This window comes from Diceros bicornis, chromosome 36, assembly GCF_020826845.1.
Source record: "Diceros bicornis minor isolate mBicDic1 chromosome 36, mDicBic1.mat.cur, whole genome shotgun sequence".
In the NCBI taxonomy this organism is placed as follows: Eukaryota; Metazoa; Chordata; class Mammalia; order Perissodactyla; family Rhinocerotidae; genus Diceros; species Diceros bicornis.
This window is the reverse complement of record NC_080775.1, coordinates 34,863,411-34,888,995: the sequence shown is the minus strand read 5'-3', so window position 1 is coordinate 34,888,995 and position 25,585 is coordinate 34,863,411. Positions and strand designations below refer to the sequence as shown.

At 47.3% G+C, this 25,585-nt stretch overlaps 1 protein-coding gene and 1 pseudogene across 3 annotated transcripts in view; one reads left to right on the top strand and one right to left on the bottom strand.

Annotated features, from left to right (window-relative positions):
* The window catches only part of LOC131398864 (ral guanine nucleotide dissociation stimulator-like), a 158,188-nt gene extending 144,433 nt beyond the window's left edge, over nt 1–13,755 (bottom strand). Inside the window, exons 1-5 of one of the 3 annotated variants that reach the window (XR_009217000.1) lie at nt 13,595–13,755; nt 13,162–13,478; nt 12,180–12,395; nt 11,709–11,812; nt 9,401–9,620 (exon numbers count right to left, since the gene is read on the bottom strand). Coding sequence is in view for 1 of the 3 variants with exons in the window: in XM_058532795.1 (XP_058388778.1) it covers nt 8,070–8,085; nt 11,709–11,812; nt 12,180–12,395; nt 13,162–13,478; nt 13,595–13,697 (756 nt within the window). In the remaining 2 variants the exon portion in view is untranslated. Of the gene's footprint in view, nt 1–8,054; nt 8,086–9,400; nt 9,621–11,708; nt 11,813–12,179; nt 12,396–13,161; nt 13,479–13,594 lie in introns of those variants that run through there. The other 2 variants (XR_009217001.1, XM_058532795.1) reach the window with 2 other exon arrangements.
* LOC131398866 (methyl-CpG-binding domain protein 3-like 1) lies at nt 3,298–4,920 on the top strand (annotated as a pseudogene).
* Nucleotides 13,756–25,585: the final 11,830 nt, after the last annotated feature.

Genomic DNA, 25,585 nt, shown 5'->3' with positions numbered 1-25,585 from the left:
TTTTAGCTCGGCCTCCTACAGGTTTGAGGAATAAATTATCATGTAATGATACAATGATTTTGAAATCTAATTGTTAATTACAGGAGTGTAAGGGATGATTGAATGGTGGTTCATCCCCATGGTCAGGGGTATTGTACACATGGATGTGTAAACACGATTCAGGAAGCTGCTTCAGCCCTGTGACATCCCTGAGAACCACAGTGCAGGAGGATCTAGGCACACAGCCATCTGCCTCGATCTCCTGGGTTACATGTAGATCCAGGGGTCTTGAGAGTGGCTTCAGAGCAGCTACCTTTTATATTTCTCCCCTTCCTTCTCTCCAGCTTATCTCAAACAGTCTTGACTATCATTTTTGTGTGTGTGTGTGAGGAAGATCAGCCCTGTGCTAACATCCATGCTAATCCTCCTCTTTTTGCTGAGGAAGACTGGCTCTGAACTAACATCTATTGCCAATCTTCCTCCTTTTTTTCCCCAAAGTCCTAGTAGATAGTTGTATGTCATAGTTGCACATCCTTCTAGTTGCTGTATGTGGGACGCGGCCTCAGCGTGGCCGGAGAAGCGGTGGGTCTGTGTGCGCCAGGATCCGAACCTGGGCCGCCTGTAGTGGAGTGCGTGCACTTAACCGCTAAGCCACGGTGCAGGCCCCTGACTATCATATTTTAAAGTAAGACCAATTATAGTTATTTACATGAGCTGTTTGTTCATTATTGCAGAGTAATAATCAGGCATACCATTAAATATCATTTAATCTACCTAAGTAAATTTGTTGTACCTTATAATTGATTAGAACACTAAATTTAGTTCAGAGTTTAATATTCACCAAATGTGTTAATCTGCTTACAACTGCCATGTGCCTCACTCCTCTTAGAAGTGTATCTTTGACCCATCACAAAAATTTAATGAATCAAATCATCATAAATTAAGATTATGTACTAGCTTTTGGATGATCGGGAGGCACATGGGTCCATTTTGGAAATATGCCCATCTGTCTTTGCTCCCCATGGGAAGTTTCTGGTCACTAGGTCTCCAGGTGTCTTGCACAAGCCCTAGGTCTGTAATAGCTTGGTGTCTCTCCTTCTACTTGGGGTAGAAATAAAAGAAGTCAGAGAGACTTACTGAAGTTTTGGAGACTTATGACGTCTACTGTGAAGACCATCCATGCATATTGTTCTGGATAAGCTCTCTGTTCCTAAGACTACTAGTTACTTTAAGGGCTTGTCAGGAACTGTGAAAGGTCTGATATTTTACCTTACCTGCAAACCAATAAGTTAGCCTACCATGATCTTACAGATGCTGGCAAAAGACACAAGACCCATGGGTCAGAGACAGAGGACTTGATGACACAGCAATAGCAGTGGCCAGAGTATCAGAATTTGCACCATTTCACTAAATCCCACTTCCTACAGGGTGATACACAGTGGGCCAGGTGACATGCAGAAAGTTGCAAAATCTCAGAGCTCAAGGAACTAACTCAAATCTTTGATAACGGGCAGGAGGTCTGCTGATCTTTGGCCTGGGGGTTGTTATTTTTATTATACTGGGCAGTAAGCGAGCCTGCCCTTTGCTCCAGAGGAGGCCACTCTTTCTATCTTCCAAAGCTGATAGCTCTACACACATCCTTGAAAAGATAACCTGGTTTCACTGGCTTTCAAAGAGAAGCTTGGATGAGTCTCGATCATCATTCAGTTCTTCTGTTTCCTTTATTGAGATTGTGCAAATATGCTCTTTTCTCTGTGAAGTTCACTAACTTTATTCATACATAAGGGATGCTTTTGGTTTTATTTATTAAGTTGAAAGTGTCTTATTAGAGCAAATGATGAAACTATTATGGGTTGGATCTGAAAGTATGCTTTTCCAGGAAAAATGTGAAAGAAGACCAGTGCTCACAGAAATCTGCCACAAGGAGCTGATAGCAACTTAAATGATTTTAATTTGAATACTGTTTTGTACAACTTTCTTCCATCTTCCTTCATCCTCTCTGCTTCCTGTAACTCCCATATGGGAATGGGGCAGTCTCAGGGATTCACTGAACTCATTTACAAAATCCAAATGGTTTTGTCTGTTGTGTTTTTTTATTGAGGTAAAGTTGACATACATCATTAAATTAGTTACAGGTGTACAACATAATGATTCAATGTTTGAGTATATGTTGAAATGATCAGCACAATAAGTCCAGTTAACATCCGTCCCCATACATAGTTACAATTTTTTTTCTCTTGTGATGAGGACATGGCGTATTTCAAGGTGAAGAAGAATCAATGATGATGTCATACTTTTCCATATACAACTTGATGAATTTGGACGTAAGTGTACACCCTTGAGACTGTCACCACCATCAAGGCCACAAACATATCCATCACCTCCCAAAGTTTTCTCTCACCTCCTTTATTACTATTATTCTGTGGTAAGAACTCTTAACATAATATCTACTCTATTAGCAAATGTGACATATGCAATACAGTCTTGTTAGTTGTAGGCACTATGCCATATCCTACATCTCCAGAACTTATTTATCTTGATAACTGAAACTTTGTAAACTTTTACCATCAGCTCTCCATTTCTCTATCCCCCCAACTCCTGGCAATCACCATTCTAACGTCTGCTTCTATGAGTTTGACTATTTTAGATTTCACATAGAAATATTTGCCATTCTCTGTCTGCCTTATTTCACTTAGCATAATGTCTTCTAGGTCCATCCATGTTGTCAAAAATGGCAGGAATTCCTTCTTTTTTCAAGGTTGACTAATATTCCATTTCTTTATCCATTTCATCCATCAGTGACATTTAGGTTACTTCCGTATCTTGGCTATTGTGAATTAGCTGCAATGAACATTAGAGTGCAGGTATCTCTTCTAGACCTTGATTTCAATTCCTGTGGGTATACACCAGAAGTGGGATTGCTGGGTCATAGTCTAGTTTTAATTTTTGGAGGAACCTCCATACTGTTTTCCATAATGGCTGTACTAGTTTAAATTCCCACAAGGGTTCCTTTCTCTACATCCTCACCACCATTTGTCATCTAATTTTTTTTGATAATCGCCATCTTAACAGGTGTGAAGTGATAGCTCATTGTGGTTTTGATTTGCATTCTCTGATGATTAGTGATGCTGAACATCTTTTCATACACCTGTTGGCCATTTGTATGTCTTCATTGGAAAAAGTCTATTCTGTTCCCTTGCCGATTTTTTTAATTGATTTGTCTTTTTCCTATTGAGCCAACAAAAAAAAAAGAGAACAAAATTTCCAGGCGTTATGGGTGCTTCCCAGTTGATGCAGATGGTTTTGTATTTACAGGGGTACCAAAAGATCATGTTTCGTGCTTTTTCTTCAGCTTGTTATAAGGCCAGCAGTAGCTACGGCATAGCAGATAATCGGGATCTTCTGGGTTTGGAGGTTTACAACATAAAAGAGTGGTAAGGAATTTTTTATTATTCCAAGGAAATTATTGAGATCATAGTCCATGGAATCCAGGATTGATAGGTGTAGGAGGAAATTAAGGTGAGGATTGGTGATCTGGCATTACTTCTGATCTTGAGGGACAGGTATCTACTGCATGAGTGTTTGAATAAAAATGTTAGAGATCAGTAATTTGTGGTGGGTGAATATGTTTTCTGAATTATTTACTTTTGAACATAACCATTTGGATTATGTGAACATCTGGGACATGGGAGTAAGTCGCTGAAAAGAGGTGGTTGATAACGTCACTGTTGATTTAACTTCTATGAACACCAAGTGGTCAATGGATTAAGCAAATGAGTAGTCAGAAAACACAGAAATGGTAGGATTTGGGATTTAGTAAAAGACTGAGGACCGACTGTCCTGAGAGGGAGTGCCAAGACTTGTGCGGTTGAGATTGACAAGGACAAGAAGAGAATAGAATAACACTCAAACAAGGAGGGGGTATTAACAGGATGGAGGGGGAGAAATGATCTGGAGTAGCCTTGAGTTTTGACCTTGAGCGTTCTGTTCTTGATGCAAATCTGCCTGATGACATCCCGGGACACAGGTTAGATCTATCCCCAGAGGATAGAGGGAGGGTGGAAGTACAAAACAGCCAGGATAATTGTCCTAAAAAGGCAGGCTTCCTTTATCATTTGACCCACTTTCATGATTTATTTTTGTAGAATAAGAGGAAAAGAAGGATGATAGTCACGTCTTCACAGAGGAAGCAGCGTGACTGTGGGAACCAGTCTAAACCAAAGCCTGGTTTAAGCATCTCCATCCCTTTGAGGCTGTCCAGTGACATATTCGAGAGGCCGGTTACTAGAATCCTATCCCATCCTGGCAATGACAGATCTCTGGGAGGACACCTTGGACCAGCCCCACCAGGTCTGCTGGCCCGAGAGACCGCAAGGACTCCAGGCCTGCAGCAGTGCAAGACAACTGGTAAGTACTTTCAATCTTGCCAAAGCGTTGCAAAAACTTGCACCTAGTCACACAGGTGAATCCCTGCCAGGTGTGCTCATAGATGTTCTGCACTCCAGGTCCCATGCCCACTCCTGCCGGTCTTCAGATTTGGCAGAGATGATTCCAGGAGCTGCTCTGGGCATTCCACAGCTCCACTGCCAACAATTTCTGGTGACTGAGGAAGGTATCAGGAAGGAGGAGAGGGCAGTGAAGAGCACAGGAGAGAGACTGGTGATAGCAATGATGACAGACAGACTTGCTAGCGAGGCAGAGAAAGTGAGGGGCCAAGGAGGACGTCCAGAGAGCAGATGAAATGAAGCAGGCATCTCAGTGAGGTCTCTTGGCAGCTTCCCTAATGTTTCCTTGCTTTGAGCTCTTGAAACTTTAACATATACCAATACTTTTATTAAACTCCACTGCGTGACACAGAAAATATTGACAGCGGTTTCTTTCTGAGGTGAGAGGTTGGGTTTCAGGTGAGGAGAGCAAGATCTTCCTTTTTCATGCTGTTCTCTCCTCTTTCTTTACTATTTACGTTATTTATTTGTACTTGAAAGTCAGCAGCGAGTTATCAACGTCAGGGGATTATTCATTTTTTCCCCTCACAGTCACAGTAAAACCTACTTAAAGTGGATTATTCTTTTTGTGTAATATTCCAATAGATTACAAAATATTATTTCAAAATTGCTTTTATGTCTGTGTCCTCAAATTAGATATTTACTTCTAGGTCTCCATTTTTATGTTCTTTGTTGCATGCTAATTCAGAGTTGCATCTAAGGAAATACCAGATTTCCCTCAGGTTTTTAGATCCATATGTGTTGGAAATTTGATTCATGAAGATGGACATGGCAGTTGGGGGATCGAGCTGTCATCAAAAGAGACCTTTTCAGCATCAATAATCTGTGAAGAACCCACTGCTTGTTGGGATTTAATTTTCTATGTGAAGGATCAAGCTTTCACTATTGGCTCTTCTCTTTCTCTTTGGAGGGAATTACAGCCTTCCCAGTCTTTCTGTTACCAAAAGACTTTACTAGATGGCTGTGCCATGTCAGGAAGAGTCTGGGATGCTGGGAACCAGGATTCAGCCTCAGCTTCTGGCTGTCCTGGGAAGCTTCCTGGAGGAATCCAGCCTGTGTGTTTAGGTGACACTTGTAGCCATCAGAAAGGAGGGGATAACTCACAAGTGCCAAGCAATTCATCTGGCCCTTGTCTTCAGGGTGTTCCTAAGGGATGAGGTTCAAAATGCCACGTGGTAACCCTTTGAAAGTTCCTAGTCATGGGGTGGGTTCTCGGTGTGAGCTCAGAGCAGTGTCTGTTCAACACTAGATGGGAAACATTTCAGTATTTTAATTGATAAGGCTGTTCATGCATGTCCATGGATCATCAGTGCTGTGGCATTCCCTGCTGGACACCCCACACTCCTCTCATGCTTCATCTTTCAAAACTCCCAACAGAAATCACACCCCAACAGGTGGTTGTGATGTAACCACAGCACGAGTGGGGAAAAAAACAGAGCAACCCAGGGATGACACACTTCAAGGGCTCGGACCCAATTGCCCCTTTTGGACGAGATGGTAACACCAACACTGAGTGCATAAACTGGAAGATTGTCTGAGACCATGGACCTCATAATGACATGGGATCAGAAGTCACCCTGGACAGCAAGGGAGAGTGTAGGGTCACTCACAGTCCAGGATTGTGGTCCCTTATCCTGTCAAAGCAGAGCTCACCCATGACCATCAGGCCAAGCCAGGGAGGAGGAGCCAGGATGAACCTGAGAGAGAGGCTGGAGGCCTTCTGGGGAATTTCTGCCCTAAAGGGTATTGCATAAGGAAGGCAGGGGTGCTGAAAATCCTAGTTCACAGAAAGCAGTCATGTGAATGGAATAAGGCCCTGCGGTAGCCTTAAAAGCTGTGTCGCAAATCTTTCCCTATGGATTCAAAACGAGCAGGAAAAGGAATTCACAGTCCTGGACAAGGATGCCAGCCGGATTCAAACCTAGGTCAGGGGTGAACACGGAGCCCCTAGAGAGGCCTGAGGAGGGAGAGTCCTGCCTGCTTTTAGACCATTTGCAAATGACCTTCCTCGGGCCTTGTCCTCTCCCCGTGCAAGTTTTGATCTTTTTACATTGTTTTCCCCACTTACAGCTGATGCAATTCCAGAGATTGAACTAGAAAACTACAAGTTCCTAAAATTTGCTCAAAAGAAACCTCCACAAGAGAAGCAGAAACTATTCCCTCTTCCTCCAGAACGTAGAAAGGCAGCCCCTGCCTGTGACATGACATGGTCCTGGGTAGTGCTGTTTTAAAGACACCCACATTTCAGTGGTTGTTGCTCTGCCTGTGAAAGTACCTTCAACATTTAAATCCCAAGAGAACGGGCAGCGGGCTGTGTCTGCTCTGGGAGCAGCTGAATGATACTGAAATGAACTTGTCCTCTGGGTTAGGGGGACTTGGGAGTGTCCCCACTAGCCAGAGAAGGGCCTGGCCCTTCTCCCTTCTCCCACGTACAATAAGCTGATGACCCGGAAGAGTTCTTGATTCAAGGAGAAATGTGAGATTCTGTGTCTCCCTTACATGCCTACAGAAAACAATGGAACCACACCACAACTCCCAGGCTGTAAAGGGAACAGGACTTTAATACAATATTCAAATATGGCATTTATTATTTACAACACATAACTACTGTCCCTCCCCAATGGGTGATGAGGTGCTGAGGTAGAGATATCAGGGAACTGGGGTGGGTTCGTCCCCACTCTCTTGGGCCACAGGAGGCCCCAGGAATCAGCTTGCAATTCTCCCCTTCCCGTTAGGTGGGAGGAGCTGGCCCGGTGCATCGCAAGCGTCCCAGCTGTGTCCATGCTGATGAGGATGGGGCTGTGATGGGCCACTGGTACAGGGTTCGGTGTTGGGGCCTGGGGGCTGAGTAGAAGAGTCGGGTTATCTTTGAAGGGCCTCCCTCAGAATCATGGCCCTGCAACCTGTCCCCACTGCATTGGGTGCTCCAGTCCCTGTGCTCAGTGCTGTCAGCCACCAGTACCCCATTTGTCCCTGTCACATGAGCGATCATTTAGTATCACCTATTTCACAGAGGACGAAACGGAGTCTCAGGAAGCTGAAGAGAGTCACCCCAGTCACAGGACTGCTCAGTAGTGGAGCTGGGATCTCAGTGCCAGCTGTCCAACTTCCCAAGGCCACGCTTAGCTCACTTTACTGAAACCCTAGGAGTAGTCCCCCCAGCCCAGACACTCACTCACCCCTGACATTGATGGTGGCCGGTTCTTCTGAGCCTTGAGTATTCTGCAGGCCAACTAGGCCTGGGGGTCCAGCTGGCAGGACAGGCTGTAGCTACAGGAGAGAGAGGGACCTGTGAGTCTACCAGGAGCCACACCTCAGGTGTCCCCCCATTGCCTGCCCAGCAGTTGGAGTCTGGGTGTCCCAGAGGTTGCAACACAATAAGACCTGGGGCTGACCAGGGAGCCATAGACACATGCTATCTGGACTGGCCAACAGGGAGAGTCCACTCCTGCCCTCACCCAACTCCTGCCCTGCCTCACCTTTCACTCTCGTTGAGCAGCTTCATGTCCTGGGACCAGGCCCCAAATCGATCCTCGAGCTCTAGGTTGTAATTCTTTGAAGCCACCTGGAGCAACAGGATCTCCCTCATGACTCGGTATTCCTGGGGCCAGAGGGAAGGAGAGGATGCAGATAGGGCCTGGGTGGGGGATGCTGCAGGGGCCTTGTGGGGGGTGAGAAGTGGGGCAGGGAACCAGTCCTGGGAACCATCCTTCCCTCCAGTCCCATCCAGGCTCTACCTGTTCTCAGAATGGGAATAATCAGCCCCTCCTCCAGGATGTTGTCCTTGAAGCCATCCTCCCCTCAACCCACCCGACAATTGGATGGATCTCCCTCTTCTCCCTTATCAAACTCTTCCACTCAATGTAAGATACAGGGGGTGGAGCCAGGGGCTGTTCTGCCCAGAGGGTCTCTGATGTCCACCTCCTTCCCTTCCCCTGCAGGGAGTGCCACAGTTGCTTACTTCAGTCCTTTACTCAAGGTTGATCTCATTCCCCTGGAAGGCAGACAGCCAGAGTCCATCAGACAGAGCCCCCTAGCTTAAGTAGCCCCCTATGCCCACCTCTTATCATGTTGTACTACTGCCAGGTCCCAAGAGGGAGCCGGGGATCCAGAGAAAACAGGACTTGGACCTAGGCTGGGCTCTGGGCTCCAGAGGAGGAGGACAGGGGCGTGACACAGAGGGACCTGGCAGGACAACCCTCTCTGATGACAGACTTGGAGGCTGAGGCCTCAGGCAGAGGGGACTGCTCAGCCACATATGTGCTGCCTGACTTGGGGGGACCCGACATCTCTCTCACCATGGGCAGCATGGGACAGAGAGGCTGAGTCCAGCTCAGATAAAACCTCACGCAGCTCTGCCATCAGGCAGCTCTGATCTTCCCCAGCCTGGGGAACCAGAATGGGTGTCTCAGGCGGAGCCTCTGTTCACTCATCCCTAAGATGGGCCTGATGTCCCAGCTCCCAGGGGCAGCTGCAAGGCTCTCGTGAGAGAAGTGCCCATTGCTGAGAGCTCAGAGCTCAGTTCGGGGGCTCCTGCATCCCCAGGCTCAGGATCCTGGTCCTCCCTGCCTGGTCCCTATGTTCACCCACCTCGAGATAATCACCCATCGCCAGGTGCAGCATCAGCAGGTCACCGAGGAAAGTGCCAAGATAGGGGACGACACCCTGTCACATCGGGTGAGATGAGCCTTTGCTGTCAAGTCGACCCTCTGCAGACCCTCCCTTGAAAAGTTCTCACCCTCAGCCTCCTGGCCCACCCCAGGGTTCCCACGGGGAGCAGCCTAGGACCCTCAGCACCTCCCCTCAATTCCTCCTCCCTTCACAGCCCAATAAAACCAGACTCCTGCTCCTAACCTCCCAACGCCAGCTTCTGGCAAATCACAGGGTATGCGGTCCCCGGCCCTCCCCGCAACAACCCATCCTGCACCAGCTCTTCCAGGCCCCCCTCCTGGTCACTTCTACTGGGGGACTCAGGCACTGTGGCACCAGGAGGAAGGGCCCTCCTCTCTTGATTTGAGGCCTCCAGCTGGGAAGGCAGAGCCCCTCCCCCACAGGCACACTCACCTGCTGCTGCTGCTGTTTCTCCTGCACTCTCTGGGGGATGATCTCCGGGGGGGCAAACGTGGAGGGCCCCTCCTACCAGGGTCGAGGACAGTGTCAGCAGGCCATACTCCCCTCACCCCATTTCTCTCCAGCACCACTGGCCTCCGACCCTGGACATCTGACTCTAGTCAACTGGTAGCAATGCCACTCCATCCTCCAAGGTGTTGTGATTCTAGAACAAGCCCAGCTCCAACTCTCACTCTGAGTGTGAGCTTGGGCTTGTGGCCTGGCCTCCCCAATCCTCTTTCCTCATCTGGAAGGTCTGAGAACTCCAGCTACCCTACAGGTTCTCCTGAGGACTCAGTGGCATATGACTGTCATCGTTGTCCTCGCCCTCACCCCTCCGTGTGGAGCAGGCGGAAAGCTCCCACATTCCTTTTCTCCCTCTTATCTCATCACCACCGTATGAGGCCTGCACCACACAATCACCATCCCTCCCTTCCCTGATGAGGAGGCAGAGGCCCAAACAGGGGTAGTGAGTTGCTCAGGGGCCCACAGAGGAAAGGCCGCTTGCCCCTCCCAGCCAGAGGCCATGTTCCATCGTCCTCACCTAACCCCCGCCCCACCACTGACCACAGTACTGTCCCCTGAGCTCTCAAAGCGTGATCCTGGGCCAAGACATGGATGGAGACGAAGGGGTGTCTTGGGAGTCTGGTTGAGTGGCTCCTGCCTTCCCCTGTCTCATGGAGTGTCTGGCCCCCGGGCTGGAACAGAGGCCATGCCAACGCCTTCTCCTCCCCAAGGAACCCCTCGGGATATTCTCCTGCACTGAACTCTTTCTTTATCCACTCGGGAACTGGACACCCAAGGTGTATACTCTCATCCACAGGGAGGGGAGTGACAGGAGGCTCTGCTTCCTCATTTATGTCAGATCCCAAGGTCCTTTCAGCAGTATCCACTAAGAATCCATCAGTTGCCTAGACTCTTCACATAAGCCACCTGGGGCATATGTCATTGCCAACTGGGCACTCAGGTGAGACTCCTGTGATTGACTCAAGTGACTGCTCTAGGGGTCCAGTTGGGAGTCCCAGAATGCACACACATCTGTCTCTGGTCCAGATGTTCAGACCCAAGGATGAGCAGACTGTTTGTCCACCTGGGCCATGGGAATCTCCTGTCGTTCCCAAACCTGGGGTAGGCAGGGTGCCCTCCACTTTGAGACTTGGTGAAGACAGAAGGAGCAGCAGGGGCCTGGCTTCTTGAGGACAGGTTTAGGCTGAGGGCTAAACCCACCCCAAACACCCAATAGCCTGGAAGAAGCTACATCCAGCAGGATGTCCATGCATGGAAGCCAGAGACCTGCTGATGGCACCAGCTCAGCAACTCCTCCTGGAACAGCCCAGCCAACACTACTGTGTCCCACGACCAGGGCCTCCTGCCCACAAACAGCACCCCGCCCACCCATGGACCAAACAGATCCCTCTGTTTGTTAATCTGGACAAGATAGACATGAATGTTTCAGAGAACGTTCAAGTGAGAAACTATCAAAACCACAGAATTTCCAATCCCCCTCCTCCCACCCCCTCCTCTCTTTCCAGACCCCGAGCCTCCACTCTAAGTTGGTCATCAGTTTTCTGCTCAAAGACTTGTCTTGGCTATAGAGCTCCTTAAGTTTTTCCGAGCTCTCCCTGAGGGGAGTGGAAAGAAGGAAGGATAAATTGAGGGATAATGTGAGGGGTCTGAGTGCAAATCCCTTTTCTTTGCAAACCCAAGAGATGCAACCTGCCTGGAGGAGTGTTCTCACTGGGCTCCTCTGAGCGCTAAGGTCTCGTGGGACTGGGCGGGGGCTCTCCTGTTGGTCACTGGGGTCTCCATTCCCCAGCTCTACAGAGCACCTCTGCTTTGACCACTTTCAGTTTCAACTGGGCATAGAGTTCTGTTGCCATAAACACTTGAAAATCTCCAATGTGGCTCAACCCTGGCATTTAGGGAAACTGAGTCCTGAAGCAGAACTGGTGCACTAAGGACCCAGGGAGGCTTAGAGACCCCTCACCGAGGCCCAGGCCCTGTCCCCAGCATTTGCTGCCTCCCAGGAGTTCCCACGTGACTGAGGGGGCAATGGCAGACATACGAGAGATCCCCCATCCACCCTGATCCTCCTATGGAGAGGGGCCTACCCACCGGGAAACATCTGCCCACGTGTTCTTCAGGTGGCTTATGGAGGTTTTCTGCAGAGCAGAGATGACAGCGCGGAGCGAGGAGAAGTTCTTCAGGATCTCGCACTCCTGGGGAAGGGAAGAGAATGAGGTGGGGCGCTGGAGACCCGCTCGCTCTAGCTTCAGTCCCCTTCTATTTAAATCTCCCCTCCTGGATGAGACAGATGCTCAGGGAGCCCCAGAAGGGCACATTTAGGACCCAGAAAGTAACACTCACAGGGAGGAGGATTTTAGCTCAACCCAGGGAAGGAGCCAGGGAGGAAGTGAGCATCCTCCCACTGGGACCTGGAGTCAAGGTCAGCGGGCCCCTGGCAGGAAGGGCCTAGGGACTGTGCAGGGGCTTAGACCACACACTGCAATCCTGGGAGCTGATAAAGGCGGAGAGGCCGTTCCCAAGGCTCCAGAGAGTGGCTCCACTGGGCCTCCCGCAGCACACCTGGGCCACCTGGATCCAGTGCTCCACCACCCTCACCCTGTCCTGGGCCGTCATGCTCGGGTCCCCGAGGCAGGTGGTGACGACGAGGCTGACCACCCTTCTGAAGTGGTCGACGGTGGCCTGGACGGTGGGTGCCAGGTGCTCATTGCCAGGCTTGTTCCTCTTGCCCCAGGTGGAGCCCAGGCACTGAGAGGGCACCACCTTCCGGAAGAGCTCCTGGGGAACAGGGGGAGTGTCACCAAGCCCTGCCACACCCCAGCTCCGTGTCTATCGCCCCCAAAGTGCCGCACAGGGGTCACAGTTTAGAGCTGGAGCTCAGGAAGCTCAGGATGTGGTCTGAGCCTTGTGAGAGTCCCTGGGTTTTCTTCTCTGTCCACTGCGGGCACCCAGCACAGGATGACCCAGGACCCAATACTGGCAGGGAAGGGAGGGGGCATTTGCACCCAGCCCGTCCTGGCTAACTCCAAGCTCCAGACTGTGGCTCAACTAGGCTCATCCCAAGGGGGCATCTTCCACCACCCTGATGTCCCCTCTGGTCCCACTCCGATTCTGATGCACATTCCCCTACGGCAGCTACAACCACAGGCTCTGTCTGTCTCCCTTGTAATGAAGTACACATCAGGTCTCTAATAAATGCTGAGGCTGTTGAGCCTCCTGAGCAGCCGGTTGGGCCACCAGGGACCTGGCTGCACACAGTGAGTTCCCCTCCCCCACTGATGGACCAGGCCCCGCGCAGCTTTCCGTCTCTTCTACCTCATGGAGCCGGCACAGCCACTCTGTGCAGCAGGTCCTGTTAGTGTCCACCTCTACGGTCTGCAGGTGGAGAGCAAAGCCTTGGGGGTTCAGAAAGTTGCCCAGGTCGTAAGGTTGGTAAGGGGGAGCGCCAGGATTTGGGCCCAGGTCATAGGAGTCCGGATCAGGTCTGGGGCACTGACGGCAGAGGGAAGGCCTGCCCCTCTGCCCTGAGAGCCCAGCTACTCACCGCATCCATCACGGTCAACTGCTCCACCACCAGATTAGGAGGGAAGGCCGTGAGGTTAGGCTTCTTCTCACCCTCCTTAATGGCCACAGGTGGAGATGGACTTCCCACTAGAAGTGATGGTCCAGGTGACTCCAGCTCAGCAGCTCCCACTCCTGCTGGAGCCGACGTGGGCCCTTGCTCCAGCTCCAACACTGCTGAGGGAGGGGACGCTGGCTCCAGCGCTAGAGGGGGTGGTATTGACGGAGCTGGAGCCAGCTCTACCTCCACCATTGTCCACTGCCCTGCTTCTGCCGCCGGCTGGAGCTCTGCAGCTGGCGCTGCAGCGGGATAAAGGGAAAGGTTCACCCACATAGCTGACTTTCCACATGTCCTTCTAAACACAGGAAAGATCCCACTTCCCTTCCGGGAATACCCAGCCTGCAGGCCGCCTTACCCTCTGGCTCTGCCTCAGTGGCCTCCAGAAGCTCACACCGGGCAAGGGAAAGAGGGTCACGGCAGCTCAGCTCCGAACCAGGCAAGATGACCTGCATGTACATCCCCTTTAGCTTGAAAAAGGGACAGCCCCAGTCTGGTCCCGCCCTAGTTCTGGTCCAAGCCCGGTGTCTCAAGGTCCTGAGTGTGGAGACCCTCTGCTCCTGCTCTCATCTCAGAGCAACACTGGATGGTGCAGGTGGCCTCGTGCACCTGCCCCTCGTCTAGTGAGTTGGTGGAGTCGAAACCATTGGGCAGCTCCTCGACGACCTCCTGAGTGGAGTTCTGCAAAGACTGCCTGGGAGCTGGGCCAGAAGGAATCAGGGGCTGCTTGCACACTGCCATTGGGGCCGACCCCCAAGAGAAAGTCTGCTCCTCAGTTCAGGCACAGAGGGGCATCCCTGCAAAGAACTGTAGTCAGGGAGGGAAAGAGATGAAACCTCTAGGGCTCGGTAACATATGAGTAGAGGAACTCACCTTCTCATGCTGCCAGCCATGATGCGGGGTATGGACATGACAGACCCACCAGGCTTCCAACACCTAACAACCTGATCCTGGCTGAGAATGACCCGCCCCTCATGCCCTGCCTTACCCCCTCCACACAGACACATGCACACACACACGAAGAGGTGCAAGGAGTGTCGGGCTGATCAGAGGGGATCACAGTTGTGCCCTGGCCTGCACTAGCCTTTCCTGGGCTGCCCCGTTGTTACTTTTCACTGCCTCCTGCCAGACGCCCAGAGGCATTGGGGAAGAGGGCTGAGCCAACCTCGGCAACGACGAAAAAGATTCTCTTTCTGGGCTTTTTTGAGCCCAGATCTTCCAAAAATCGGGACACAACAACTAAACATCTTTGTCTGTTGACCGTCGCCAGTCAAGTGAGCTGGATGGGGGTCTGTGGGTGCCTGGTTACCAGAGTTCTAAGATCTGTTGAGGTCTATGACCAAAGAAGTGAGGTCATTTTTCAAGATTCCATTACCTGGGCCCCTTCCCTCAATCAAACTTGCCCAGAGCTGCTCCCTGCCCCCGGGCTGCTCACCCTCCTCCCCCATGTCATCTCCTGAACTGTACACAAGGAACCCACACAGCCCTAGCCACAGCAACCTGGAAACCTCACTAGGGTCCTAGCTTTGGGAGACAGAGATGAATGCAGATCTCCTTTTTCTTACCAGTTCTGCATCCTGGGAAAGTCACTGTGTCTCTCAGGTCCTCCTCAGTCTCCAAACCTGTACCATAGGGATCAGGCTAGAATCTACTTCCTAGGGGCGTCACCCAGTGTATATGAGGTAATATCTGTTACCCCTTTGGGCTGGTGTCACATGTACCTAAGGCCCAAACTTAGAGGTGGAAGAATAACAAGGAGGGGTGGGAGATAGCACAGAACACCACTCAAAACAGGCCTGGGTTCCAGGAATGTGATATTGGGACAGTGACTTCCAGCTTGGCCTCATTTTCAGGTCAGCATCATGAGGGGTTTAATACTAATGGAAATTCAGATATTGCCATACTGTGGCATAAAACCATTCAATTGTTTGCTGCTTTATGTAGAATGAGAGCCAAGTGCCTCATCTTGGCTTATGAGGTGGGCAGCCTCCACAGTGGTACCCAGTAAGCCCCACCCATGATATAGCCATCCCTGTGGAACCACTAGGTGGTGAGTAACTGGCTTCTGAACATAATAGCAACCAAAGTGATGGGATGTTTCATCTAAATTTTAACTAAAAATGTCTCTCACTTCCTTTTACTCTCTCTCTCATGTTCCATCCCTCTCGCTCTCTCACTCTGTCGAATCCCTGGAAGTGAAGAATCAAATACTGGTGTCTTGGTGCTGCCCAATATGGAGATCTATAGAGGGGAGAAGCAAGGGAGTGCCCAGGCCAACAGACAGAAAGAAACTCAGGCTCTCAGTCCAAACTGAACCCTGAAGGCTGAGAGTGACCTTGGGGGCCAGTGTTCCTCTAGTCAAGCCTCAGTTGAGGCCACTGCCCCAACCTGTTAAACTAATTGAGGCAGAGGCGCCCAGCTAAAACTTGCCTGATTGCTGTTCCACACAAATTGTGAGATAGTCAACATTTGTAGTTTTGAAATGCAAGGTTAGGGGCAATAAGGGAGGGAAAGGTAACTGACACAGCCTACCAGGCCCTGGCCCTACTTTCCACCCCAGCTCCTGTTCTCTCCTCTCAGCCTCTCTCCAGCCGCACTGGCCATCTTTCTAACCTCTTCTGGCCAAACTCACTCCTGCCTGTGAGACTTAGGACTAGTGGTGCCATCTCCGTGACACACTGCTCCCAGACTCATGCAGAGCTGGATCCCTCTTGTCATTCTTGTCCCATCAAATGTCACCCCAGTGAGGCCTTTCAGACCCTCCTACCCAGTGACCCCCAGCCCTCCCTCACAGCCCCCTGCTGTGTTTCTCTACAGCACTTGCTCTTTTCTTTCTCATGTCTTTGCTTTTGTCCCTTTCCCTTCTAGACTGTGAGCTCCTGGCAGGCAGGGACCACTTGGTCATTTTCATCCTACACTTCACCCCACCAGGGCACCTGGCACAGGGTGGCTGTTCAGTGCACAGCTGCTGAATGAGTACATGGGAAGATCTTGCACCCCTCCCCCTGCTTATGACCAACTTTGATTGTGGAGATGAACACTAGTAATAGGAGGTACAAGTTGTTTCTGAGGCAGGGGAACAGCCAGAAAGACTTCTGTTTGACTCATCACTGCTCCAGGAGCTCTAGCAAAGTTCAGTGGACACTGTGTAAATTCCAGGTTTACAGCAGAAGGACTTGATGTATATATATTATGTAATGGTTACCAAAATAAGTTTAGTTCACATCAATCACCAAACAGAAATAAAACATTTTCTCCTGGGGATGAGAAGTTTATCATCTACTCTCTTAGAAACTTTCAAATATACCACACAGCAGTGTTAACTTGCACAGTGCTGTATATCAAGTATATCTCAATACAACCGGAAAAGAAAAAAATCAAAAAACTCACTGGCCACCACTGACACAAGAGGCTGCCCACCCCCTGATGTCCAGCACTACCACTGCAACCCAGGGAGGAACTCCATCAAACAGAAAGGAACCTTTCTCCAGGTGTCCTCAAAGCAGAGGCTCTCCAGGGTCCCAGGCTTAAAGGAGCAGGACCTGTTGGCTTCGAGGGAGTGGGAGCAATCTTGGAAGCCTACTTTCCCCCACTCTTGCTGTCCCCCACCAGGTGTCCTCTTCACTCCTGAGGCATCCTAACCTCAACCAGGACAATGATTCCCCCTACCTCCAGATGAGGACCTTGAGGTTCCCACAAGAATTACTCTTCTCCCTGGACTCTGGACTTGGTGTCCAGTGCTCTGGCATCTTCTTCCTTATCCACAGTTCTCATGTTTCCAAACCCCCAAGCCGCCTCAGTTCTAAAGGATCTCCAGGGGCTGGAAAGCATTTACTCAGGGTTTCAGAGCACAGTAGGTCATCGACAGAGAACCCAGTCCAACAGACATGTTGTGAGTGCATGGAACACTTGGAGTCACCCACTGGATGCACTCCACTTTATACAGGAGGACCATCACTGAGGTCTTCTCTCCTCTTCCCAATGCCTACACAAGGGGGAGGATGGGCTCATCACAACTCTGGGTGACCACAGAGGTGGACTGCAGGACCCCAGTCCTGTGCTCCCCAGGCTGGGCCAGGGATGGGTCTGGAACAGGTAGAAACCTAGGAACCTTACACATTCCTCTGCCCATCTCTGGGGCCCCGGGCATGTATCTAGGAGAACAGATGTTACTGCCCCGTGGGAGAGTTGCCTGCAACTTCTCTCCCTCCTGCCTCTTGTCACTTCCCCGGTGTTGGCTCTTTCTTGACTGCACCTCCGTGGTCCCCACATGAGAAGTCAGTGAGAGTGGGTGTGCCTGTGCACATTCGATGATGAGGAGAGGAAAATGACCCCATATGGAGAGGGGTGGGCAGCAATCCCCTAGGATCTTAATGCCTCTCATTGCCAAAGGAAACCTGAGGGAAGGGGTGGAGCCTTGGCCAAGGAAGCTGGAGCTCTCTCTAGTCTTCAGGACTCTGACCACCTCCTGTGGTCTGGGACAGTACTTGCCTCTTTCTGGGCCAGTTTGCCAACTATACAGTGAGGGGTAAATTGTGCAACAGCACAAGCATGTGCTCGGCCACGACAAGTCATCAGGCCCCATAGATACATTAAGTATGTTTTAAGTGTATTGAAGACATTAATATTGCTGTGCAATCATCACCACGATCCATCTTCAGAACTCTTCTCATCTTGCAAAACTGAAACTTTACACTCATTCATGAAAAACTCCCCATTCCGCCTCCCCCCAGCCTCTGACAAACACCATTCTACTTTCTGTCTCTCTGAATCTGGCAATTTCAGGAATCTCATAGAAGGGAAATCACACAAGGTTGTATTTTTGTGACTGGCTTATTTCATTTAGAGTAATATCATGAAGGTTCATCCACGGTGTGCCATATCTTAGAATTTCCTTCCTTTGTTAATAATGAATAATATGCCATTGTATGTATATTCCACATTTTGCTCATCCATACATCCCTGGACTGATACCATAGCCAGGCTCAAAATCAAGCCCAAAATAAAATGGGGCCCCAGCTAGACTTTTATCAATGGTCTCCTGGAGACTACTTTCTTAAACCATGTCCCATGTGATATTTACTAAAGATCTAATCTTGGGCCGTGAGTTGTTTTTCAGAAACTCCGTTTTTCCTCCTTGAGCAAATTTCAACAGGTTTGAGCCAGTGAGACTACAAGACAGCTGGCAAGACTCAAACCACCACTGCACAAGTGACTGGCGGATAACCTGGGAGACCAAGAACTCCCCTGCCGATCATGTTAAGAACACCACCTTTTGAACATAGGATGTATGACAGAACATTAAAATCTTCTGCACTTGCACAAAATGCCTAGGACTGCCCCCAACCTTCCCGCACCCGCTCCTTTTTCCTTAAAAAGCCCTTTTCAACAGCCCATCGGGGAGAACGATTTAACCTTTGTCTCCTGTCCCCTTGCTGGCCAACTTCGTAATAAAGCTTTTTCGCTTTATTACGAAGAGTGGGTAGCCCATGGTTGGCTTAAGGGGTGTTTGGGCAGTGAGCCCTTCATCAGTTACAATACTTGTGTGGTTTCCATGTTTTAGCTATTATGAATAATGATGCTATGAACATGAGTGTTGAACTATGCCTTTGAGAACATGCTTTCTACTCTTTGGGGGGTATATACCTAGAATTGCAATTGCTTGATCCTATATAATTATATTTTTAATTTTTTTTTAGGAATTGTTATATTGATTTCTACATCAACTACATATTATTATATTCCCTCCACAGTGCACAAGGGTTCCTTTTTCTCCACATCTTGGCCAACATTGGTTCTAGTATTTTTCTTCTTCTTTTTTTTTTGGATAGATGCCATCCTAATGAAGGTGAGGTGGTCTCTCGCTATGTTTCTGATTTGCGTTTCCCTAATGATTACTGATGTTGAGCGTCTTTTCATATGCTTACTGGTCATTTGCAGATCTTCTTTGAGGAAATGTCTATTCATGTACTTTGTTCAATTTTTATTTAGGTTGTTGTTTGTTGTTGAGTTTAGGAGTTCTCTATCTATTCTGGATATTAAGCCCTTGTCAGATACATGGTTTGCAAATATGGTCTCCCATCCTGTGGGCTGTGCTTTTACTCTGTTGATAATGACTTTTGAGGCACAAAACTTTTTAATATCCATGAAGTCCAGCATGTGTATTTTCTTATTTTATTGGCTGCTCCTTGGGTGTCATATCCATGAAATCATTACCAAGTCCTATCTTGTAATGTTTTGTCTTATGTTTTCTTCTAAGGGTATTATAGTGTTAGCTCTTACTTTTAGGTCTTTGATTCACTGGGAATCAAGTTTTGTATACAGTGTTAGGTAAGGGTCCAAGTTGATTCTTTTGCATGTAGATATCCACTTTTTCCAGCACAACTTGTTGAAAAGACTTTTCCCCATTGAATAATCTTGTCACCCTTGTCAAACATAATTTGATCGCATGGGTGAGGGTTAATGTCTGGGTTCTCAATTCTGTTTCCATTGGTCAATATGTCTGTCTTTATGCCATGACAATGCTGTTTTGATACTGTAGATTTGTAGTAAGTTTTCAATTAGGAAGAATCAGTCCTCCAACTTACTACCTCCTTTCAAGATTATTTTTGGTATCTGGGCTTACTTGAGATTCCATAAGAATCTTAGGATGGGTTTTTTTCTATTTTAGCACAAAATGTCCTTGGGATTTTGATAAGGACTGCACTGGATTTGTTGATCTCTTTGGATAATGTTGACATTGTCAGAATAAGGAGTCCTCCAATCCATGGTGAGGGGATGTCTTTCATTTCTAGTAGTGCCAGGTGGCTGTTCAGGTCGAGGGGGCGGCACTCCTTGAGGTAGTAGTGCAGAAACCTACAATGAATGAATGCATGTATCTTTACACATTAGTTTTTTCATGTTCTTTGGATAAATACGCAGCAGTGGAAGAGCTGGATTATATGGTAGTTCTAGTCTTAATTTTTTGAACAATCTCCATACTGTTTTCCATAGTAGCTGCACTAATTTGCACTCCCACCAGCCATGTACGAGAGTTCCCTTCTCTTAACATCCTCTCCAACACTTGTTTCCTGTGTTGTTAATTATAGCCATTCTGATAGGTGTGAGATGATATCTCATTGTAGTTTTGATTTGCATTTCCCTGAAAGTTATTGATGTTGAACATCTTTTCATGTGCCTGTTGGCTATCTATATAACTAAATTTAAGTCCACAATTCCATCAGTCAATGCCCCTTGCTTAAAGTTATTTTCTGTTGACATACTATTAATACGTTATTATGAACTACAGTCCCTAGTTTAAGGGTCACTCTTTGTGTTGTACAGTTCCATGGGTTTTGACACACATATAGTGACATGTAGCCACTATTACGTACAGAACAGTCTCACTACGCTAAAAATCCTCTGAGCATCAGATTAGCTCTTAACAGCTTTTTAAAATATTAACAATTGTCAGAATAACTTAAATTTTTACGTTGAAAAGTGTTCCACAGGTGCTAAGTTGTGTTAGTCTCACTATTATGATCACTATTAGAAATAATGAGAAAAATGAACCCCTACATAAATAGCAAAAACCATAGAATTTTAAAGATAAAAAGGATCTTGAAGATTAGGAAATCTCATATTCCTCAAGACCCTGCCCTCCAGTCTCTCAGCTTTCTGTGTCATTTATCTGCTGACTCTGCCGAGGAGAAAGAAATTGATAAAGAAAAACAAAGCCAAAAACAAATATTGGTTCTAAGTATTCCTCTTGAGCCCAATTTAATCAAGCACGGCTTCTTTTTTATTGCCTATTTGCATCAGGAACATAATTACTAGCTAGAGCCTAATTTGAGACTATTCATTACGAATGAAAGATGTCATATCTAAGAACAGAATGGAATTCACTGAGGCTTTATTCTTGGGACATTTGTAGGATTAAGTCAGGACACACTGTGAGAGTAATAAATAAGTTCTGTATATTTTTCTTCTCCAAGACCATGGATTTCAGCCACACTTTATACCCATGTACTTTGCAACAATGGAAAACAATTAAACACTGACCTTGAATATTTTGCCCTCAGATTCATTAGTCTTTAAAACATAAATTGAGCAATTTAAATGTAGATGACTAAAAGACTATGGAGACTTCTAGAATGTCACATTAGGTCCTTTAGAAGTGAAGAATTGACTTTATAAAGCATTTCTATTCCTTCTCATACCTAGACAATAGTGCTACTGTGACTCTGTTTAAAAGAGGATAATGGCGGGCTTTACTTTAATTTGCACTTTTTTTTTTTTAAAGTACATTCACTTAATATTTCTCAGTCTCTTGAAAACTTTTATCATTAAGCTCAACCTTCATTTAAATCAGCAGACCTATTAGGTGAAGGCAACATGAACATTTACTTGCAAACTCCTCAGAAAATTACTAATTTAACCTTTACTTTGGACGATCCGTTGTAGAACTCAAACTGGATGTATTCCCCAGCCACCTCAAAATGGCTCTTAACTATGTGTTCGTACCTTTACCTTGGAAGATATTATCTGAGGGTAATTGTTCTTCCCAAACACTTTCTTTACCTCAAACAGCAATACTTCCAAAATTTTAAGGAAAATGTGGGCAATTTGGTGAAAACTAAGTGACTTAAGTTTGTTTTAGCATGCCAATGAAATTAAGAAAATAAGTATTTTAATTATTATTGAATTTAAAAATCAGAAATGAAGAAAACAAACTTTGTCCAAAGACATTTCTGCAAGTTAAATCCTCTGAGAAACTGACAGCTAGCCTCCCATTTTAACCACTAAACCATAAGAAATGTAATACCGTGGGCAAACACTTGAGAGTCATCACCTACACGCACCCCCAACACCATCACGGCCACAGATCAGGGGAAGGGGTCAGGGTAGGGGAGACAGCTGAGCACTCAACATCCTTCCTTCCCGGGTCAGAACTTGGTCCCAGCTGCTCGCTGTCTAGTCTTCTGGGGAAGCAGAGAATTCTTCTGGGGACACGACACACATCGGGTGTTAAGGATGTCATTGTGCTTTTTTAAACAAATTTTAGATCATGTGACGTGCTTCTCAGGACAGGAGGAGCCGCCTCAAGGGAAGACAGATCTTCTCCAGGAGCTGAAGGTCATCCAAGGAGAGCAGAGTCTAGGGCTGCAGAGCGCCACTGCTCTCCATCTCAGGGACACGTCGGTCTCCAACCCCTCACCCCCTCCCGGCTGGCCCCCAGCGGTTCCCATTGTATCCTCGGAGGCCCGCGCATGCGCAGGACCGGCGCTCATAGCGGCAGAGGCGCCAGCTAGCTGGAGAGCCCCAGGCGCGCGCACTGGAGGCGGGGTCCCTGGTGCGGAGGTGGTGCTGCAGGGTTTTGTGTGGTGGGAATCGGCGGTTTCTGGATCCTTTCTCCAGGATTTTCAGCGCTGGGGAGCTCTCCTTTCTGCAGTGTGGAGGAGCGCTGGGCAGGAGGCGGCGCTGAGGTAGGTGGTGGGCGGCGGGCTCGGTTTGGAGATCTCCACCGCAGACGGCGGGAGCGCGGTGTCGGGGGCGGGGGACGGGGCTCCTGGCAGGCTGCCCCAGGCGGTGGGAGCCCAACTCTGGCTCAGGCTATTGGGCTCCTCATTGCCTTCATTAAACAAATAAACTTCCTTGGGACCACTTTTATAGAAAAGCCTAATGGCATTAATGGTTTCTGGTAATTGACTCTATATTTGCAAGGCGAACTTTGAAGCCTGTGAATTGTTGTAAACTGCATTTAATGAAAGAAACTTTAAACAATCTTTGGTGCAAATTATGTAACTTCCTAATAATAACTCACCTTCTGTTAACATAGACTGATGACTGATCAATTGATGATTGACATAATGTGTATGGAATTTTGGTTTCAGTCAAAAAGATTTTCTAGGCAGTTGGTGCTAAAATTAAAATCGGATCAGGAGGAGGATTTTAGAAGTAGTGTGTAGTGTGTGTTTTGTCTCCGTACTCATTTAGATGTAAGAATTTAGATTTTGGAAAGCCCAAGAAAAAGGAATTTTGAAATTTTGATTTGACTGACAAGGTGAAAGGTCAAAAGGTCAAATACAGTAGGATATCATTTATATGATATTCTAGAAAAGATAAACCATAGGGAAAGACAACAGATTGTTAGTTGTCATTAGTTTTAATATTTAGTTAATCATTTAGTTTAATAGTTTAATCATTAGTTTTAATATTTCTGATTTAAAAAATACATTTTAATGATACCATGCTAATTATGCTTTTGGATGATACCAGAAGTTAATAACCTATTAAATTCTGCAGTAGGAAGAAATGACATGTTGGTTATTGGTGTCTTTGAAGTGTAAGTACTGGCGGTAATGAAATTTTTAAATAAGCTTTTTTGGATTCTGAACTAGTGATTTTTTTACTAGATCCTGTTGGACATGGCATATTACAAGTTTCAAAAGGCTCTTTAAATTATTGTAGCAGGCTGAAGCTATTAAATTATAATGTAAGATCTTTATAGATGAAACAGGCAAAAATACAAAAAGCCCTTCATCATTTTATCTTTGTTAAAATCTTACCATATACATGAATGACTTTTGGCTAGACAGACCTGAACTTGACAAGATAGACTCATTAGTATGGTGAATTTGTTTTGGAATGTTAAAGTGGGAGAGGATATATAAGTTTTACCTGAGGGTGACCCAAGTCAATATGGTGGGTTTAGCTGTTTATACGCTCTTTCTGAGTTACGATCTTGATTACAATGCTCATCATAGACATACCAAGAAATTTGGACCATTTTATGTATCAATATATTAAGATGTACTATTTCTCTGATAATTTCTGATTTCAGGGTGTCTGGGAAAAACAGTTTCTCAACATAGGTACTTGGGAATATAATTTTTGATTGTTGACTTATTGAATCATGGAATTGTTGAGTTGGAAATAATTTTAGTGGTTGTAGAGTCTAACCTCTTCATTTTCCAGGAAATGGAAAGTGAGGTTTCTCGAGTTAAGTTGACCATAGTCTGAATGCTACGTAGTGGCAGAGTTGGAACTAAATGCTCAGATGCTGTCTTGACATGAGTACAGCCATGTTTGGCCGCTCCATTGACCTACAGCCACCAGCACAAAAAGAAATATAAAAGCTGCTTTCTGCGTGGTGGGAACTGGCCCTTCTCTCACGGAGGGAGTTGCAGGTTGTAACATTTCAAGGCTCTTGGAGCGTCGTAGCACGGGATGGACTGGCCATCTATGCCGGGCTGGGACGATAACCAAAGAGAACAATGCACGTACACAACTACTGGGCTGGGACATTAGCCAGGGGGCTCAGTGCACGTACGCCACTGATAACCATTTTGTGCAAGGGAACACTAAATGCTTGCTCTACAAACTCTGTAATTGCTTACTCTGAAAATTACTGATGGTATAAAAACTGCTAGAAACTGAGACCCAGTTGAGAGTTCCACCTGTGGAAGGGACGCCTTGCCCAGGACGTGTGATCCTTGCCGTGTCGATTGACAGAGCTCTCCCGGCAGTGGGGCGTGGATGTTGTGAGTAACTGATTTGATGTGAAGCAATTGATTTGATGTGTTCTCTTTTTGGTCAACCTGGTGTTTCTCTTTCTGGTTGATTTGTGTCATTTCTCTTCAGCCGATGTGGGTGTTTTCCCTTTCCAGTCGGGCTGATGTTTTTTCCCTCTTAATATTTGACCTATTTGGATCTGTTTGCAGACTGTCACCTTTACTATCCTCTATATAATAAAATATACCTTCAGTCCATTTGTTTGGAGTGGAAAGTGTCTTTTACGTCTCCGATCGAATCCCCGAACCTCTCATAACAGATGCTTGTCTCAGGATTCCTAGTACTATGCTCTCTGTGCTACGTACTATTAAGGAGACAAAGCAGCGAGTTACCTTCTCAAATCATATATGTAGCCAGCAGGGTTGATTCTTTCCCATATGCGTTTTTTCTTTTCTTTTTTAAATAACTACTAACCACAATTAATTGATTCCCCTAGCATGTTTAATGACTATCCTTGTGTGTGTCTCCTCAAGCACACGTGTGGAGGACTCCCTAGAACGGACACCTGCCTGTGAGTGGATTGCTGGGCCAGAGGCTGACGTGCATCTGCAACTTGACGAGCTGCAGCCAAATCATCCTCTGAAGTTTTAACAATTTCCATTCCCACCAACAGTGTCTGAGTCATCCTTGCCCTGGGAATTGTCAGGTCAGCATTGTCAGATTTTTAAAGTTTTGCCAATCTGATGAGTGAGAAATGATGTATTTGTTTTCCTCTTTGTACAACTGTTTTGACAAATTCATAGAGCTGTGCAACTACCAAAATTGAGATACAGAACAGTTCCAGCACGCAGAACTC